The sequence below is a fragment of the Heterocephalus glaber genome, unplaced genomic scaffold (assembly GCF_053883595.1).
Source record: "Heterocephalus glaber isolate CG9 unplaced genomic scaffold, H.glaber_assembly_v1.0 deba00001645, whole genome shotgun sequence".
NCBI lineage: Eukaryota > Metazoa > Chordata > Mammalia > Rodentia > Bathyergidae > Heterocephalus > Heterocephalus glaber.
In genome coordinates this window covers 852029-872279 of record NW_028258398.1, presented here as the reverse complement: position 1 = coordinate 872279, position 20251 = coordinate 852029, and the positions used below count along the sequence as shown (strand labels likewise).

The 20251-nt window shown below is 42.5% G+C and overlaps 1 protein-coding gene across 4 annotated transcripts in view; it reads right to left on the bottom strand.

Annotated features, from left to right (window-relative positions):
- The window catches only part of Kbtbd12 (kelch repeat and BTB domain containing 12), a 53470-nt gene that overhangs the window by 14659 nt on the left and 18560 nt on the right, over positions 1-20251 (bottom strand). For all 4 annotated transcript variants that reach the window (XM_087196968.1, XM_004875284.3, XM_021252499.2 and 1 more), the window contains one exon: positions 7530-7727. In XM_087196968.1, coding sequence (XP_087053094.1) covers positions 7530-7727 — 198 coding nt within the window. The remainder of the gene's footprint in view (positions 1-7529; positions 7728-20251) is intronic.

Below are 20251 nucleotides of genomic sequence, written 5' to 3'. Positions count from 1 at the left end.
AAATATACCATTCACAATAGACCAAGAAAAATCAAATACTTAGGAATTAACCTAGCCAAGGAAGTGAAAGATCTCTACAAAGACAACTACAGTACCCTGAAAAGGGAGATCAAAGAGGACATCAGAAAATGGAAAGAAACCACCTGCTGCTGGATAGGCAGAACCCATGTAAGTCAAAATGGCCATACTTCCAAAACTGAAATATAGGGGCTGGGAATTTAGCTCAGTGGTTCCACTGCCTGCTTCACAAGCGCAAGGTCCTGAGTTCAATCCCCGGTACCAAAAACAAAAACAAAAAACAAACAAACAAAAAATAGAATGCTTCACAGAACTGGAGAAAGCAATCCTAAAATTTATATGGAACCATAAGAGACCCAGAATAGCTAAACAATCCTGGGTAACAAGAGCAAAGCAGGAAATACCACAATCCCAGATATGAAGTTATATCACAAAGCTACAGTGATAAAAACAGCATGGTACCAGCCCCAAATAGACATGTGGATCAGTGGAACAGAATAGAGGATACAGAAACAACCCCAGGAACATTCAGCCATCTGATCTTTGACAAAGGGGCCAAAAACATACCCTGGAGGAAAGACAGACTTTTTTTTTTTGGTTCCAGGGATTGAACTCAGGACCTTGTACCTGCAAGGCAGGTGGCGGAACCACTGAGCTAAATTCCTGGCCCTAGGAAAGACAGACTTTAACAAATGGTGCTGGGAAAACTGGCTATCCACATGCAGAAGACTGAATCTAGACCCATATCTCTGAGTATGTGTTAAAATAAAATCAAAATGGATCAAAGAGCTAAATGTTAAAACAGAAACATTCAATCTGCTGGAAGGTAAAATAGATAACCTTGAAGACACAGGGATAGGCAAGGACTTTCTTAACAGAACACCACAGGAAATAATGCCAAGAATTAACAAATGTGATCATTTCAAATCAAAAAGTCTGCATAGAAAAAGAAACACCTAACAGAATGGGAAACATTCTCCAAAAGAAACATCCTACAGAATGGGAAAAAAAATTTTGCCAGCTATTCCTCAGAGGACTAATATCTGGAATATATAAAGAACTCAACAAATTAGACCTCCCCCTAAATAAGAGACCCAGTCAAAAAATGGGCAAGTGAAATGAATAGACACTTCACAGAAGAAGTACAGATGACCACTAAATACATGAAGAAAGGCTCAACATTGCTAGTCATTAGAGAAATACAAATTTTAAAAAACACTGAGATTCCATCTTACCTCAGAAAGATGGCTATCATCAAGAAAGCAAATAATAACAAATGCTAGCGAGGCTGTGAGGAAAAAGGAACCTTTGAACACCATTTGTGGGAGTGTAAACTAGTACAACCACTATGGAAATCAGTATAGAAACTCCTCAAAAAACTAAAACTAGAAACTCCATTTGACCCAGATATCCTCCTTTTAGGTATCTTTCCAAAAGAGTTAAAGATATCATATTATAGTGATCCATGCATACTTACATTTATAGCAGCACTATGCATAATATCTAAATCTTGGAAGTGGCCTATATGTCTATCAACAGATAAATGGATAAAGAACATGTGTATTTACATACAGTGGAGTACTACTCTACCATTAAGAAGGGTAAACTTGAATCATCTATAGGAAAATGGATGTACCTTGAGACCATAATTTTAAGTGAAATAAATCAGAAACACAAGCTTAAATATTGGATGGTTTCTCTTATATGAGAAAGCCAAAGTATAAAGAGCAAAATAAAAGAGAGATAATAGAAGGTAGAGAGATAGCTCTTTCTCAAATGGAAAAGGGATCAAGGAGAGAGGGTGGAAAAAGAAATTAAGATGTGTTATGTATATGTACCAACTCTACACAAGGAATGTGATCATTATGTACTGCAAATATGGACTAATAAAAAATAATGAAAAAGAAACAGATATGAAGGGCCAACTATGTATCCTCTTGTTTATAACAAACTGTAAACAGCTGTCTTGTATGCTTGTATTGTATTGTATTGTATCGTATTGTATTGTATTGTATTTTTTTGGTACTGGGAATCAAACTCAGGACCTTGTGCTTGCCAGGCAGGAACAGCACCACTGAGCTAAATCCCCATCCCCTGTATGCATATATTTTAAATTGACATAAAATGTGTGTCATTGTATATCTGAAAAGAAGACTCTCGTGTTTATATTCAGAAAGGATGTTGACCAATTGTTTTCTTTTTGCAACATCCTTCTCTGGTTTTTGGTATCAGGATAAGACTGGCCTCATAGAACAAGTTGGGAAATGCCCTTTCTTCCATATTTTGTAAGAATTTCAGAAGGCTTGGTGCTACGAGCCCTGACCTTCCCAGTGCTAGCTTCCTGAGCTGGTGCTGGCACTGGAGAACAGACCTCCTAGCATGTCCCAGGCTTGCCTCCTGGGATGCTGCACAGACATGAGACCCACAAGGGGTTGACACCCAATACTCACCTGCCAATATTTTCCTTAATCCTTTCCTCTACCATATAGATCAGTGGTGGAGAACCTATGTCACAAGTGCCACAACAGGATGTTTGTTATTGAAAGTTCTAAAAGGGCCACTATCACTGATACAGATCATACTTGTGTGTTTTAAGTATAGTTTTTCATCAGTTACCCATTCACATGACTTACTGTCAAGTAACTCTGTAAGTTTTATTCATTAAAAATGTTGCCCCCAGGGCCAGGGATTTAGCTCAGTGGTTCTGGCGCCTGCCTCGAAAGCACAAGGTCCTAAGTTCAATTCCTGGTATTGAAAAATATGTTGCCCCCATTTACCACTTCTCTTTCTACTCTGTCTGACTCCTCTAGCCTTGACCACTAGAGCTGCTAATAACATTCTTAAAAACACCACTGCTACTTCTCGACTTCTCAGATGAGGGTGGATCTGATTTGAGTCCATCTTCTACGTTCTGTGTGCTGGCAAACTGGTCCCCAGGCAGTAGCTCTGGTCCTGGGAGGTGGAGGGCCCTTTAGAAGGTGGGGCCTATGGAGGGTAATTAGGTCACTGCCCTCAGAAAGGATGGAAGCAGCTCTCAGGGCCCTGGGTGGTTCCAGAGAGAGCAGGCTACTCTACAACAGCCAGTCTGGCTCCTGCACCCCCAGGCTTCCTGTATGGCTATGTGACTTCCCCCTTGCACTCACAGCCACCTCAATGTCATCTGGCATGGTGGGGTGTGGCCAAGGGGGCCCCACAGAGCCAGACAGATGGGGCCACCTGACCTTGGGCTTTCAGCCTCTGAAACCTGAGCTACACATACCTCTTTTCTTTATGAGTTCCTAGCTTCAGTTACTTTGTTACAGCAACAGAAAACAGACCAAGACAAAGGCACTGAAGACTCACTCTTCGGGAATTGTGGATTTAGCTTTTCCTCTGGTCCCCACCACACCTGCCTGCTTTCTGTCTCCCCATTTTTCCAGTACAGTTAAGGCATAGTTCTGCTTAGCTCAATGCTGTCATCACTGTTATAAATGCTCCTCATAGGTGAGCTGCATGGCATACTTTTCCTTTCCTGCATTGGCATTTGCTCTAAAGTTTTTGTTAGTTTTCACTGCTCTTCTGCAAATGTGTAACCCTTTTTCAAAACATGAAGGTTCAGTCTCCTCGAAGACATTGCTCCCACAGCCTTTTGATGAGCTCTGCTCTGTACAGGTTGCTCTTTGGACCTGGGTGGCCATCATTATTGGGTTCTCTCTCAGTATCTTCCCAGGGATTTCCTTCCCTATCTATGATATTTGGTCCTGTTTTCCACATCTACTCTTTCTTGCAGCACATGCTCATTTTTGGTGAAGCCTTTCTCTCTCTCTCTCTCTCTGAGACAAGGTCTCACGGTGTAGTTCAGGCTGGCTTTGAACTCACTAGGTCACCCAGGATGGCCTGGAACTCATGACGATCCTTTTGCCTCAGCCTCCCAAGTGCTGGGATTACAGGCACCATGCCCAGTTGTTTTCTCTGCTTTCTATTGCCAGAGTTTCTATTATTCAAATCTTGGGCCTCCTAGGCTTGATTTCTCTTCTGCACTTTTCCATCTAATTGTTTTTGCTCTGCTTTCTGGGAAGTTCTCCTGGCACAGCACTGACCCTTATCTCTCTGAGGATCTTTCTTCTTGTGGTACAGTCTGTTTCCCCTAGATTGCTTTTACTGCTTTGATTTCTGTCTTTTATATGCATACACACTTTGTTCAAATGTCTAGTGACCCTTAGCTGCTTGCTTGTCTGTAAGAGTGGATACCACACCACCTCACCAGAGAAGCTGCTTTTGAGATTCACTGCAGAGTGATCTGGTTGGGGCTTATTTTGAGGCCTAGAGGCTATGGCTGCCTATGTACCTCCACACATTCCCCAGAAGGGAAGAAAGTTGGGGCTCTCAAGAGTCAGTGTGCAGTCTCTCACTGAATCCCGTTTTCAGTGCTGGATGCCTGGCCTCAGCTCCATCCTCCCCTGTAGCCTCCGCCCAAGGGAAGGAAGGATTTGGTCTCACGGCCGAGTTTAGGGCAGGCGACAGGTGTCTTCTTGTCTTCCAGCCAATCTTCAGCATCATCTTCATTCCGTCCTCTATAGTTACCCGTCCTTGCCAACTCCTGAGATAACAAACTTCTGAGGTACAAATTAGGTTTCTAGGATTTTTTCTTTTCTCATTGCCACTTTCAGATTAAACTTTTTCAGGTCTAGTTAGTTCTACCCATTCATCTGCTCTCCAGTGTCCAAATTCTGTTCTTGTCCTCCCTCTTCTTCTCTTTGACTAACTGTGCTTATTCCATTACCTGTATTCTTAGGGGGCTTGAGGTAAGATAAAGATGTTAAACCAAATATTTTAGTTTAAAAAACTGATTATTTTAATTAAAAAATTACTGTATTTATCACATGTTTATGTACTTTCCCATTAAATGTTGAATATCTTGAGATAGTATTCCAAATGCCTGGCCATGATAGATTTCAATAACCTTTGGTTGAACTGACTAACTATATTAGAAGAGTTTGATTCCTTGTCTGTGGTTTTCTGAGAAGGAAATGGGGCAAAAAGGTCTTGTTTATTTACTGCCAGGCAAGGAGAAAGGATTCAGAGCCTGCTCAGGTCTGAGGCTGAGACCTGAGGGTGAGGTCACACCAGGCAAGTTGTCACATGGTTGTTCTACTTTGCATCCTAGTGACAATTCACCCAGCAAGTCCCACACAATCTACCCTCCTAGAGCCAAATAATTAAAATAGACTTTGTAGGCTCAGTAGTAAATCCCTTTCCCTCCTACGGGAAGCATTATCAGTCCATTATGGTACCAAGAAAGGAGTTTGGCTCAGAATGAGTTTATTATACATCTTGGAAAACCTGGGGGATATCAACTCTGTAACTCAATATTATACAAAGTAAAGTAAGGTAAAGAAGGAAAAACAGAATGTCTGCTAGATCCTTAGACTCATTTCTACCCATTCCCTCTGGAAGGCCTGAGGCTGCCACTTGTAGTCTCTGCGCTTCCTTTCTGGGCCAGAGAAAGCCAAAGCCCAGGGGATGGGGAGGAGTTCTTGGGATCAGAGGTGGAGAAGAGAGCTGCTGGATGACCAGTTCCCTCTCTTCACTCCTTCTTAGAGACAGGCCCTGCACTTGGTAGGTTTCTTGCTACCCTGATGGAACACAATCTTTACTTGAGCATGGTGTGTGATGCTCAAGATGGAAAGGATAGTGAAAGCCTCTTTGGAAAGTCTTCTGAAGGACACACAGAGAGAAAGTCAAGCTCTTTATTGTGGAAAATTTCAAGCACCCAGTAGTAAAACAGCAAAAGTAGGAAATGGATGTGGTGGTGCACACCTGTAATCCCAGCACTCAGGAGGCCGAGGCAGGAGAATCGCCACAAGTTCAAGGCCAGCCTCAACTACATATTGAGACTCTTATCTCAAAAAACCAAAAAGAAAAGAAAAGCAAAAATAATAGTCTCTAGGACCATTACCTTGCTTTGACAATTATCAACATTTACCAATATAGTAAAATCTATTCTTGTCCCTTCTTTCATTAAAAAATTTTGCTAGACAGAGTAGATTAAAACAGAGTCCAGATGGCATATCATTTTTACCTCAAATACTTCTGAACAGTGTCTAATTGGTCAGAATTTTCTTTCTTTCTTTTTTTCCAGTACCGGAGATCGAACTCAAGACCTTGTGCTTGCAAGGCAGGCGCGGTGCCACTGAGCTAAATCCCCAGCCCTGATCAGAAGTTTCTTTCACTTACATAAAAGTGCAATACCATTATTATCTATAATAAACTTAACAATTATTTGATATCATTTGACACCATGGTCTATACTCAAATTTCCCAGATTATCTGAAAAAATATCTTTTTTACAGAAGATTTGTTTGAATCAAGAACAAAATAAAGTCTGTTTATTAATCTGATTTATATGTCTTGGAAGTCTGTTTGAATTCATAATGGATACCTTATTATTATTTGTTTTTGGCAGGGCTGGGAGTTGAACCCAGGGCCTTGCACAATGCCAAGCAAACGCTCTACCACTGAGCTGTGTCCTTTGCCCCCAAACCCTACTCTTGAAGTTGCATATAATTGTGTCCTTATAAAAGGGCAGCAGGCCTGCAGGAGGCTCTGCTGCAGCACCAGCCGTGATTTATTGATTGATTGATTGATTGGTTTTTGAGACAGGGTCTTGTTGTGTAATCTAGGCTGGCCTCAAATTCACAATGATCCTCCTGCCTCAGACTTCTGAGTGCTGGGCTCACAGGCATGCACCATCACACCTGGCTAGCAGGTGTTTTAATCCAGCATTCTTCCAAATGTGAAGTGCCTGCAGGCCTGTATTGCATGGTATGCACTGGTCTAATGCTTTCATTAATGAGGTGAGAAACAGTCATTTAAAAATAACAGCATTTTGCCTTATTTACTGATACAATGAATCAAACTTTGGAGACACTGGCCTACCAGATTTATGCATATCTAAAACCTCCCTGTTATGTTAAAATTATGAATCTATACTGTAGAATGTGGTGATGGTCCACTTAGATACACAGAACCAAGCTCAGTATCAAATACACACACTGGGGATGGTTTTAGAAACTCTGTCAAGCAATTGACTTCAAGTGGTGGTGCTGAGGTAGTATGAGAGCCTTCAATAAAGATAGACATATAGCCCAGTGTGTCTGGTGATTCCTTTGCTTCCATGTGTTCTGCCTGTTTTGAAATCCTTCCTTTAGTCCTATTCCTCACATTTGTTTCCCAGCCCCATTTCTCCTATTCTTCCGTTTCTCCTATATCCAACTGCTGTGTATCGAGGGTCTGCTGTGGGCAGACGTGTCCTAAACTAGCGTCCACAGAGTCCTTCCAACAGCTGGGGATGCTATCACTGCATATGGTGGAGGAGAGGCCCAGGAGCAGAGATCTGCTGAGCTGCTCTTAAAAAAGCCTAAAAAGCCATGCTTTTGCCAGTGCTTATACTTCACTGGTGATCGGACCAGTGAAGAGAGGTCAAAATCAACCCCCAGAGAGGTTTCCAAACACTTTGAACTGGCCAGTACCTGCTCCGTGGAATCCCCCGCAGACATACAGCTTCCCATCCACTGTCCCTGCGTTGGTGGAATTGGTTCGGAGAGAGAGAAGGGGACTTGGCAAAGGTGGGCCCTCTCGCCAGAAGTCCCCGTCCAGATTGTAGATCTCCACCACATCGAGGCATTTCCGAACCTGGCCTCTGTCTCGCCCTACACAGCCAATTCCACCTACAGGGAGCAAAACATAGACAGGAGATGGTCAGGAACTGAAACTCCAGTGTGGACAGCACCCTCCTGGCACAGGGTGTAGGACTGGTTTATGGGGCTTCTCTTTCTTGCTCAATGCTACACCATGGGCCTTAGATTCAACACATCCAGTGCTGGTTTGCACCAAGAGCGTTCCCTTGACAGCAAGATCCACCTGAACCTGAGTGTAACCTGCCTTGGACATCTCTGCTCTTTTGTCAGTAGTGATTGCGGTGATCTAGCTAGCTAAGGATGGATCTTTCCTATCCCTCATCAAGCTACTCTCTCCTTCTCCTCCTCAGTTGCATGGATATTTCTCAATGAGGAAAGGGCTGTTCTTTATAAATTTCAGGTTTGGGCTTAAAGGAGGGCCCTAAACCCAAATGCCCAGTGCATCCCACATTTTTGGATAATACAGTTCTTCTGACAGATACTCATAAAGAGCCCATTATGTACAAGGCACTTAAGTGCTAAGTGACAAGCAGTTTTAAAAGATGCAAAAGGCTTGTTTCCTGCCCTTAAGAAATGCATGAGATGGAACAGGCCATGTATGCAAATATAGAACAGAGGACAAAATGACAGGTTGCTTAAAAGGGATACAAATTAGATTCAGAAGTCTAGAGATGATAGCAAGTAACAGAAGTAATATTTACAGAATTATAACTAAGTATAGCCCTCCTTGGGAAAAGCATTTGTAAAAGACTTCCCAATTCACTGTAAAAAACATAAGTTTGCATATGATTTTTGTTTTTGTTTTTATTTTCATTCTCCCCTCCTAAATCCTATGACGAAAAGTCTCCCGAGTGACAGTCATCTTTCTGGACTGGAAAGACGGCCCCTGAGACTGGTGAATTCCCCACAAGAAGGGACATTCCTTCTCCCCTGCACCCCACTCCACCCAGGCCCACACGACTGGGTCCACACTACTGATGAAAAAGATGGGAAAGTGCTGGCCTCAGCTACACCCTACACCAGCTCTCTTCCCGGGAGAGGAGTCCTAGAAGAGCCACCGCACGTGGGGTGGTGACTGGTGCTGGGTATGTTGTTTACAGCAACATTGAAACCAAACCTAGGAAGTACTATGATCTCATGGATTTTACCCTACGTGTCACTTGCTGAGAACTAATTGCATACTGTCTCATAGCATTTCTTCTTTTATCGCTATTTAACACCCATTGCCCACCATTGCATTAGCTAGATGGTATTTTTATCATCATCTGTTTTCTTTTCTTGCTCACTGGACCTGCTCCCCAGTCCTGAGCACAGTGTCTGGCACATTGGGTATCTGAATGAATAAATGAATGAATGAGAAATTTAACTTTCCATGTGTTTCCCTGTCTGTCTAAGTGGGTGTACTGTAAGCTCACTGAGGGCAGAGGCCACTTTCAGGTGCACCTTGTTTGTCAAAGGGCCTGCCACAGGAGGTAGATGGGAACAGCTTACTTGCACCTGGTTGGGGCTTATGCCAGGCATCAGAGGTGATGGGAGAGGAGTTTGTGGGAAAGCTTTTTTCTTCTTTGCTGATGGAGTCTGGCCTGCTTCCTGTCTCAGTGTGAATCCAGGGACAGAGGCTATAAACTCAGGAAGCTCTTGGCTGCTTTCTCTCTTATCCAACTGGATAAATAATTTAGCCCACTACAACTCCAAGTCTGAGCTGCTGCGTTTTCTAGGAAGGGGCACTCTAGCCTTGGCCAATGGCTTAGCTCTGCTGTTCGCAGGTTACTCTCACTGTGGTTCTCTGGCAGCAAGAGGTTTCTTAGCCCAACAAAAAGTGGAATTTCCTACTTGTGGGACAAGAGGCCTTCAGACATGGCTTTGTCTTGAGGAGCTGAACCCAGCAGCCGCCCATAAGGTAAGAATAAGATGATTTAGTTGTTGGTTTCTGTAAGATCTAGGAGAAATGTGACTGCACTGGTTGTTTACACCCAGTTCAGGAGACCAGTAAGTGAGGCAAACATGTTAAATGCAAGTCACCGGGGCCCGGGCTAGGGCACCTTGACCACCAACCTCCTGAGTTCAAGTCAGAAGTTCACATAAAAGCCACTTAGAAAGGCTGCCCCAACGCAATGCACAGAAAATTGGGTATTAGTCTCGCATTTTCTTGAATTTGAGTACTTGTCATTTTTGTTGCTCTATTATCGAGTGTATTTAATTATAATGTTCAGCCCTTACTCTACAAAACTAACCTTTCTAATATATGCCCTTCTGTCTGATTGGCAGAGTTCACATGCTTTACTTGTGGGGTGACGTGGGCTTATGGGACACCCCATCTTTGTTTCTCACCTCTAACTTCTGGGTACATCCTCTGTCTCCCTCAGGTGTAATTTCACCATCAAGCACACCCTGTTAGCAGCAGGCTTAATTAGCTCAACCGAAGGTGAATCTTGATTAGATAAATAATCAAATAAAGGCATGATCTTTATTAATAAGTCAGCACTGGCACTACAAGAGAAACCTTTTGATGAGAGAAATCCTAGGGTAGGATCAGCACATCTGTAGAATGTCAATGAGATACCTCCATATCTTTAATTTATATGCTATCAGAAGCTCCGAACAGGACTTTTCTTTATTCAAAAACAGGAAAATGAGTGGAAATTACCTTTGCAAGTCATACCCAAATGGACCTCAAATGCAAAATAAAGACCTGGATTATTTTAGGGGTGGAGTAGGGAGAGACAATAATACAAGAGGACAATGCCTTCCTTTCTTGGTTTTCATTTTTGCAAAGATAAAGACTCCCTCTTGTGTTTGGCTGTGGTAATCTTTCCTTTCCGTGGGGTGTGGGGGTCGGCCTCGCCTGCCACGAAGGGCCCAGCAGGGAGCTGGCCGAGAGCAAGCGGGAGTGGTGCTTCTCTAACAGCCTCCCGGGACTTGCATCCTGACGCCGGGCAATACAATGGGCCTGGTTCCTGTACCCTGCAGCCCGCAGGGCAGCCTCTAGGTGGCAGGCTTGGTCTATGCGCCTCTGGGCTGGATCCAAAAATAGGAGGGGGGTTTGTGACGGTTCTGACAAGCTCCCCAAGTGCTTGTATTGGTAAACCAGGCTTAGTGGGGAATGGCTGTGTGTGTGTGTGTGTGTGTGTGTGTGTGTGTGTGTGTGTGTATGCCAAGGTAAACTCGTGGGCTTTTCAGACAGACACTGGTTCATACCCAAGTCTTCACTTGCTAGCTGGATAAACTGGTCAATCTAACTCCTCTAAGCTTCAGTTTTTCTCATCTGTAAATTAAGTATGATAACACCAATTAAATAAATAAATTGTTGCAAGGATTAAACTATTAGACAACCATGTACAGCAGAAGGGTGAGGAGGAATTCATACTTCTTGTTTACCTGCTCACACGTATTACTGTAGGAATTTTCTTTTATATATTTACTGTCATGCACCGACATATAAGGATAGTTCTACATAAAATGGCCAGCATGCTATTACTTCTGATAATTCTTCTTCTCTTCTCCTTCGTCCTCTTCTTTTGCAGTATTGAGGACTGAACCTAGGGCCTTCACATTGAGCTCCATCCATAGCCCTCCCCCGTTTATTTTTGGACAGGATCTTGCTAAATTGTTCAGCTTTAACTTTTTTGGGGGGGGTACTGGGGATCGAACTCGGGACCTTGCACTTGCGAGGCAGGCAGTGGCACCACTGTGCTAAATCCCCGGCCCTGTGCTTTAACTTTTGATTCTCCTGCCTCAGCCTCCCGGAGTGCTGAAATGACAGGCATGCACCACCATGCCAGCTGTTTTTCTCTCTGCTGTTCCAGGATGTTTACAAATAAACCAGTGGTTAGTAAAATTGCTGAAACTGTATCTTTGATTCCTTTCAATTTACTTATTTGCTACATCTATAATCAATGGTTTTCAGATTGTCTGGTTTGATTGCCCTCAGGGTGGGTAGAGAGACTAGGAAGGTCAAGGGTTAGGAAGTCAGCAGAGCCTTCTCTCAGTCCTTGTGTCCTTGACATGACCTAGAGTCACTCATTTGGTCATGAACACATGAGAGATGGAAGCTGTCATGTGGACAGGAAAGGGCTTTGCAATCTGTAAACTTCTTGGAGTGAAACTGGCCCGTACATCTGCGGGGATGGGCTTCCTTGTGATGCAGATGGCAAATGTAATCTACCCGCGGCTAATATGCTTGTGACAAATGGTTTCATTCTCACATGAATTGTCAGCTGACTTCTTTCCACCTTCATTTTAAATCCAGATTTAGAAATTAAAACCCTAGAAAACACAAACTGTCATTTTCCACAGGCTAACATAGGGATGCTCTTGGCTACTTTCAACAAAAAGCCTTTACTTGCCTTTTACTGAGTTCTGAATGGGGTCAGGCTATGCTGACCAACTGTGTGTCTTGGGTTCCCAGACCTTTGGGTGACATCTTCACATGGACCAGGCCATTCACTAGTGAAGGAGTTTTCTCACCAAGCTAAGGAAACACAGTGATCTGTCTGTATTTTGTTTGTGACCCCAAACAGATTATCATGAAAATCACATAAAGCAGCTGGAAGGGAAGGCCAAGTTCCATCTATTAGAGGTTGGAGAGAAAATCAAGTGTTTAGGTTGTCTTGTTCCTCCTAAGTGGAAAAGTAGAGTTGGATAGAAAGTTCTGGAGCTGAGCCCTGGGTGGTACCGAATAAGCTGTGACTGGAAAGTGTTGTCCCACCTGCTCCTAACTGATTTCGAGGCCATCTGTCTCAGTCCAGCACTGGGCTGCACTGGGTTTCTAGGTGGATCTGAGCCTGTCAAGCCCCAGGCGGTCTTTCCTAGTCTCTTCCCCACCCCTGCGCTAGGTTTTCCTGCAGGGTCTGGGCAGGTCTGAAGGCCAAGCACATAATGGGAGAACAAGACTGAGGAGAGTCTGGGAACTGCGGGTAGAAGCAAGCTTAATGGGTCCTCTCTATGGCATCAGCCACCCAGTCCGGCAGACAGTACCACCTTAACACGAGTCCTACCTATGTCTTCTGCCAGCGGTGCACCAGACTCCTGGGCCCAGCCCCGACTCCCTCCTCACATCCCTCAGCTTCCCTTCTGCCCCTACATCCCAGGCTGCTGGTATTCCTGCTTTGGGTTTCTACGGTCCTTTGCGTGGAAATCAAAGTTCCTATAAAAATATACTGCTCTTGTCTATCTGTCTGTCTGCATCTCCCTTTTAGATTAGACCCTAAGTTCTTGAGGGCAGAACGATTTTGAATTCACATCCAGACCCCCAGCACTTTCCACACCCAGTACAGATAATCAAGCCATGAAAACAAGCCTGAATGTGGTGGATCAGCTCCTCACCCTCACCCCAGGCCTCCTGTTTTCTTATACTTATTTACTTGGTCAAAACAGAAAGCTGCAACTGCCTCCCCAGAATATGGCAAGTCCTGTGTCGAAAGAGCTCTAAACTCACCACTTAGCTGATCACACAGGTCACCTTCCAAAGGGGACAGGAAGCTTAGCCAGATATGGAGAGCCGTGGTGGGTGTGCGTTCTGGCTGGGCTCATCTCTTCCCACGTCTGTCCGCCCACAGGGACATTAGCCTCTGCTAACAAGACACAGGCCAAGTTTCCACTAGTGCCTCTGTGGCCCTGCAGGACAGCATCGGTCTTATGTCTTAGAGCCTGGAAATATGAGTCTGTAAGACATAAGCCTGGAAAGGGCAGATACAATGTATCTTTACATTCCCTGAGTGCCAATCCTAGAGGATGCCTCATGGTATTTGTTAAATGAAAAGTTAAAGAAAAAAAGATCTAATAAGTCTGGAATATTTATCTTGTGTTTAAATAAAACGATTTACAGAAAGTGATTCATTTGTACTCATTTCCATCTTTAAGAAATGACAGAAGAGAGTGATAAAAATTGATCACATATATGAATTAGGATAAATTGATTCTGAGGAATATAATACACTTTACTCAAAATGCCAGGTTTTTTTTGAGAATTAGTATTTTCCTTTCTAAAGCAAGACTTTTTTTGTCTCAACTCTTTAAGATATGATGTTGCGCTCAGCCTTAGTGACTTGAAGATACCAAAGATAATTTAACATTTCCTTAGGGTTCAGGAATCACAAAGTGGTCAGTCTCATAATAAGGCATGGGTACAGGTGGCTTATTAGACATGCCTAGTATTTGCTTTCTCAGATGACTGCTGTTGGCATGGTGTTTTAGCAGGTTACCACCTCTTTTCACAAACCCCAGCGACTGTGTAACATGATGCTCTCCTGAAGACATACAGCTAACTGAGAGCTGAGCAGTGTCCTCCTGAAACCTCTCTCCTATTCTCAGAAACATCATTAGCACGGCTTGCTGGTGTGTTCACGACACTGAAGCTTCCATACACCCAGAGTCAGAAGCAGTTTAAACTCCTAGTCACTTTTACTCAATCCAACAGTGTATTTTGTGTGCTCACTTCATGCTTGCAGTGGTATCACAGAATTACAAGTCTCAGTTTTTTGCTGTTTTGCTTCTGTTTTTTAGTTCCTAAGATACTCAGAGTCTATTCTTCTGAAACCAAGGACAAATATGAAACCACATATAATAGGGTCCTGTAATGACACATTGGCTAAATCAAGGGTAATTCTAACTCATTGTCACAGTGAAATGTGGAACGCAGGACCTCTGACCTTTTAGGGTGTCAGTGATTATAATTACTCTAGGTAGGTTGTGATCTGGGAGCCACAGGCAAACTCTGGTCTTCAGAGCACTTATTTCTGGAACCTCATTTAGGGTGGCTGATAATAAAGTTTTAACATCCTTTCATATCTTAGCTGGAAATAGTTGATGGAACTACAGCAACAAGAACCATTCACTCCAGTTCAAAGCCTTGTCAGCTGTTGAATCTCTAAATTCAAGTCATTTCTCAAAACAAGGAGGCACTAGGACACCCTGTCTGACTTCTCAGGCCATGTAAAATGTATTTCTTTTCCTTACTCAGCATGTGTTTTAAGAAATGTGTATTTCAGCCTAGAACACTCTTGCAATTACATCAGGACACACCAGAGAATCTGCTCTGATAATTTATCAAGGATGAGATACTCAAACCAAATAATCTTACACAACTTCCTAGAATCTTGGAGTACACAATGCTGTTTACAGAAAGGGATGCTGTTTTATTTATCTGTGTGTCTCTTTTAAAAGCCAGCCTAGGAACTTGGTTATGCAACTCTTGCCTAGTCAATATTTTGAGAACATGTCATCTCCATTAACATATCATTAACTTGTCACTTTCCTAGAGTATCTGTTTTCTGAAGTTTGGTTTTATGGATATTCACATCAGAATTGCCTGATGCTTCCTATAATTTGGATTTCCAGGTTCCACTTTAGACCTCCTGGCTCAGAATTTACAAAAGGTGAGGATGGAGAATCTGCCACTTTAATAAGCAACCTGAGTAATTCAAGAAACTCTTAAAAATTGCTTAGAATTTTATCAAAAGAAAGAAAAAGGCAAAATCTTGCCACGGTGAAACCTGATCCTCTTATCTCATAAAATAATTCACCACTAAATTGATCTTTGAAATGCATTTACTATAATAACTCAGACCTTTTATGTAACTTTTCCCTTCATTACTCTTTAATGGTGTTCAAGCTGAGAGTCAAGCTTACACAATGCTGTTATGTTTTCAGTAAAGCAATGAGGCACAAAATGGCTTCCTGGAGAAAACAGCATTGATGGGCTGGATCATTAGATGTGGAGGAAGACTTACTATGAGCTGCCTCCCTTGACAGGGAAATGGAAGGACCCTTTTTAAAAAATTTGCCACAAGACCTGTGCCATTGATGTGTGTGTGTGTGTGTGTGTGTGTGTGTGTGTGTGTGTGTGTGTTGCATTTTACATGATGGAAAATCAGGGCAGGCTGTGGAGATGAGAAAATTCAATTCGGTAAACCAATATTTACCAAGTATTTACCACATAAAGCCAGGCTTTTAGAAGAGATGCAGAGATGAAGAAGGCGCATCTCTTGCCAAGACTGCTGAGTTACAGCAGCTGGGGCAGTGACAGGTCAAAAGCCTGCTGCTGTGAGGACCAGCATAATTCATCCTGACGAGAGGTCACACAGCCCCCCATGAAGAGATGGGATTTTCTGTGGAACCAGGAGGATGTGTAGGAGTTGATGACTCAGAGGAGGCAACACTACCACAGGGGCACGGAAGGGAGGCATGTTTATGAAGCATATTTATGAATTCAGAAGCAAGCATAATTTCTCCTTCCTTCCTTCCTTCCTTCTTTCTTCCTTTTTATTTGTACCAGGAATCGAATGCAGGGCCTTGGGCTTGGCAGGCAGGTGCCGACAAGAATAATTTCTTCAAAAGCATAACTAACGGTATGAGATATAAAATGTTTTCTAGTTTTTCTTGCCCTCATTGTTTCTTGAAGAGCTCACCTTGGTGCCATCTTTAAATCAGTATTTTATAACACAGGCATTCAATAAGATCTCATGACCAGATTTTCCTGAGGTGAAACCCAGGGTGTTCTACCTTTCTCAAAACTTTACTGATGTGTTTCAGTCATTCTCTACTTTATTGTTCATAAAAATGGAAATTAAAAAGTTGAAAACAAGGATCACATAGCAGTGGGTTTATTTTCCATAGCAATAGGATATATTAACCTAAGTTTTCTGGACTGCCCTCATAGGCAATTAGGATTACAGCAGTTTAATTGTCTCTTAAAATGAGCTTTCACTGAACAGATGACAAAAGGCTTTTCTTACAAAATAAGGCCCCTTACAACACATGCTGCCCCCTCCATTTGTTTTTTTCCCAGACGATCTCAATGGTTCTGTCATTTCACACATACCGCCACTCCAACCTGCACTTCAGAACACAAATGGTTGTTTCGGGGAAAATCCTCAAGAAAAAAGCCAAAATGGAAATCCATGATTTAAACACCTGCATTTTCAGTAAGGGTATCGTCTACTCAGAGGTTTTATAGACTGTTTAATATAAGCTTTCCACAAAGTTCTCCAATAGAAAGCCAATCACTGTGCACTAAAGTTGATAACACACCCAGGAACCACTTGAACAGTGGATCACTTAAAGAATCTACTCATGTCTTTTTCTGTGTCTTTATGTTAAGAAAGCACTTTACAGATTTCCAGGAAAAAATCTAATATGTAACTAATATGCCCCTTGGCAAAGACTGTTTTCATCAAAATTTGAATTATTGATGGTATCCATGACAGCATGCTTTTCAAAGACAAACATTTTCACAATAAAAAGGTAGCACAGGGGCCGGGGATTTAGCTCAGTGGTTCCAGCACCTGCCTCTCAAGAGCAAGGTCCTGAGTTCGATCCCTGGTACCAGAAAAAAGGTAGCACGGATTTTAACTGAGGCGAAAGTTATCAAATCTTTACAGTTCAAATCAAACCTCCAGGGTCAGTGTAAGGCACAATGTCCAGTAGTTTTATGCTTTCATCTTTAGGTCCTATAGGAAAAATGTATTCTGGGCATTGTTCCCAGAGTTCCTCACATGAGAATGGGCACCTGCTCCACAGAGAAAAGCAGGCTGTGTCTAGGAGCAGTGTGTCATCAGTACACATGCACGGTGGGAAGAAATGAAAGTAGAATGACATGGTCCTTTGACTCCAAATGCCTGAGGGCAGAGTGGCCCTAGCACAGTGACACCCCCTCACTGAAGCCACGCAGGGCACTAATAATAAGATATCTGAGAGAGCTTTATTAGGGCACTGAAGCATCCCAGACCCTTGCCACTTGTTGCAAGAAATAGCATAATTATCATTTATTAGACACTTACTAGATGTCAGGCATAGCATCAGCATTTGACAGAATACTCTCAACATGACTTACTAACATGTTGTTGTCAACTTCATTTTTTTGCTTATTAAGATAAGACCTGGGCTAGGGATGCAGCTCAGTGAGTGCTTGCCTAGCATGTGTGAGGCCTTGATTCAATCCCTGGTACCACCAAGCAAACCAACAAATAAACAACCCCTCCCACAATGAACCAGGCTTGGAGAAGTTGGGCAACTTGGTAAAAACTGCCTGGTACTAATAGGTTGTGGAGGTAAGATTTGTCTGCTGAGGATCTTTCATCACTTATTTGAGGTAAAGAAGATGCCTGGGAAATCTGTTGTGGATGAGATGAACTCAGAAGATTTATGGGAAACATAATAAGGGGAAAGGCCATTAACTAAATGGTCTAGATTATCCTACATGCCTAAACTTGGTAGCTAGATACTTAGGGCTCCAATAAACCCATTGGAGCAACTCCTTATTATCAGGAAGTCTCAGACCATTGCTTGAAATACAAATCCACACCCTGAAAAAATAAAAAAAAGTCTGAGTATCAGAGCTGTGGCAGAGACCTAAATTTCATTCTGGAAAAATTGGAGACATTGTTAAAGACATATTGTCTAAGAGTATGAGTGATCTATACATATGTACAATTGTCTGAACATAGTCTTATGTGTACAATTTGTATGCATATATGATTATTTGTATAGTCTTCTATGTACAATCTGCTAACATGACAGCAATGACAAGTGAACAAATCCTTACTAACAACAGTGGGAAGGAAAGAAAGAGCCATGAAAGCCCAGTAATCTGTGGCTTTGAAGTACACACAGGCTGGAGATGTAGCTCAGTGGTACAGGGCCTCCTAGCAAGCACAAGGCCTTAAGTTCAATTCCTGGTACCAAAAAAAGAAAAAAGACCCAAAAAAGACCAAAAAAGAGAGAAGTACACAGAATTGAATGCATATCTGTTAGTTCAGATCTGAAATGGCTCTGAAGACACAGAGCTGGGGAGATAAGCTGGGGAGCTTAACTCAGCATGAACCTGTCTCAAAATTAAAAATTAAAACAAAACAAACAAACAAACAAAAAAACCTCTTTGCCCTGTTTCCTGTCCTGGCCTTTCCTATTTACAGGAGGCAACAGCAGAAAGCTAATGTATTAACTGGGCATGGTGATACACGCCTGTAATCCCAACACTTGGAGGCTGAGCCAGGAAGATCTCAAGTTCAAGCCCAGCCTGGGGAGCTTAACTCAGCATGAACCTGTCTCAAAATTAAAATTAAAAAAAGAAAGCCTTAGTAAAGCCTTAGGCTTAGTAAAAGCTTAGTCCCCAGCCCATGGTACTATTGGGAGTGGTGGGACTTTAGGAGTGGAAGGAGTCAGGTCACTAGGGTGTGACCCTGAAGGGGACCAGGACACCTGTGCCTCTTCTCTTTTTGCTTCTTGGCCGCCAAGAGGTGAACAGGTCTCTTCCATGTGCTCTTGCCATGATGCTACCACAGATGAAGTGACCATGGACTAAAACCTCTGAAATCATGAGCCAAGACAAATTGCTCTTTCTTTTAAGTTGATTTATCTCAAGTATTTGTCACAGTGAGGAAAAATTGACTAATGTGGGTGTCTTAAACTAAGGTTCTCCAGAAATGTTTAGTCCAAGGAAAATTCTTGTAATAAGGGGATAACTGCTCAAAGCAAACACTTCTGCCTAAGACCATGAGAGTAAGATTCTCCTAGGATCATGGTTATTTCTTTGTATAATTTTTGTTTTCTATTCCTTTGATTATATTTTTTCTTGTTACTGGATTGCTAAAGGATGCTATCCATCCTAAATAAATCATTTGGACCTCCCAAACTATTGTTTGTGCAGCTAATTTGAAGTATAGGATAGAGCTATGTCACACTAATGTTAGCAATTCTGATAGAATAAAACACTGGAAAAAGTGTCCTTGCACAGAGACAGAGACAGAGAGAAAGAGAGAGAGAGAGGATGCAAATTTTCTTGGGATGTAAAAGTGATTGTTTATAATCAGACTCAAAGAAAATATACTCAAGAGCTGCATAGAGACCACATCTTTTGCTTTTCCCTATGTGGGAATCAGGCTCTTCGACACGAGCCAGTACCAGAACTAAATGTTCTACCAATCTGTAGTTAGACAATTCATGTGTCTCTCTAACACCCCCAGGGGACTATGTCTCTGGTAAAGAATTTGTAGGGATAAAGCTCTTTTTGAGATGTGTAAATGGACATGAATGCAACAGATCGAGGATAACAAACAGTTCCAACTAGAAGTGCTGCTCACCTCTGATAGTCCTCAAAAATGTGTCCCTAACGTTGACTGACTCAGAAAATAATAAAACCCAGGCCTTTGGGACACAATCAACCAGTTTAAATTCTCTTGCTCATCTAGTTACAGATAACAGTATAGCCTTACATTTCCTGTTGTTAACTAGAGACAGTCCATGCCATTGATACAGTAACGCTTCATTTTGAATCTGGATTAATAGCACAGATGAGGTAGAGAAATTCCCATCTGAGCAAAAGAAAAGCCAAATTGACGATAATGGAAGGTGTAGGGCATTTGTTGGGACTTGTTTTCATGTCCAGTCCTGAAAAAGCCAGGTCATTCCACTAGACTGCCCTCCAATGCCTTCTCGTAATACTGTGTTACCGTAGCTCACAGCACAGTCTGGTGCCATTCCACAGTCTAAAATCTACACAGCCCATGGTCCTAATAGATGTTTCAACAAATGATTTAAAGACAAAAACAGACAAA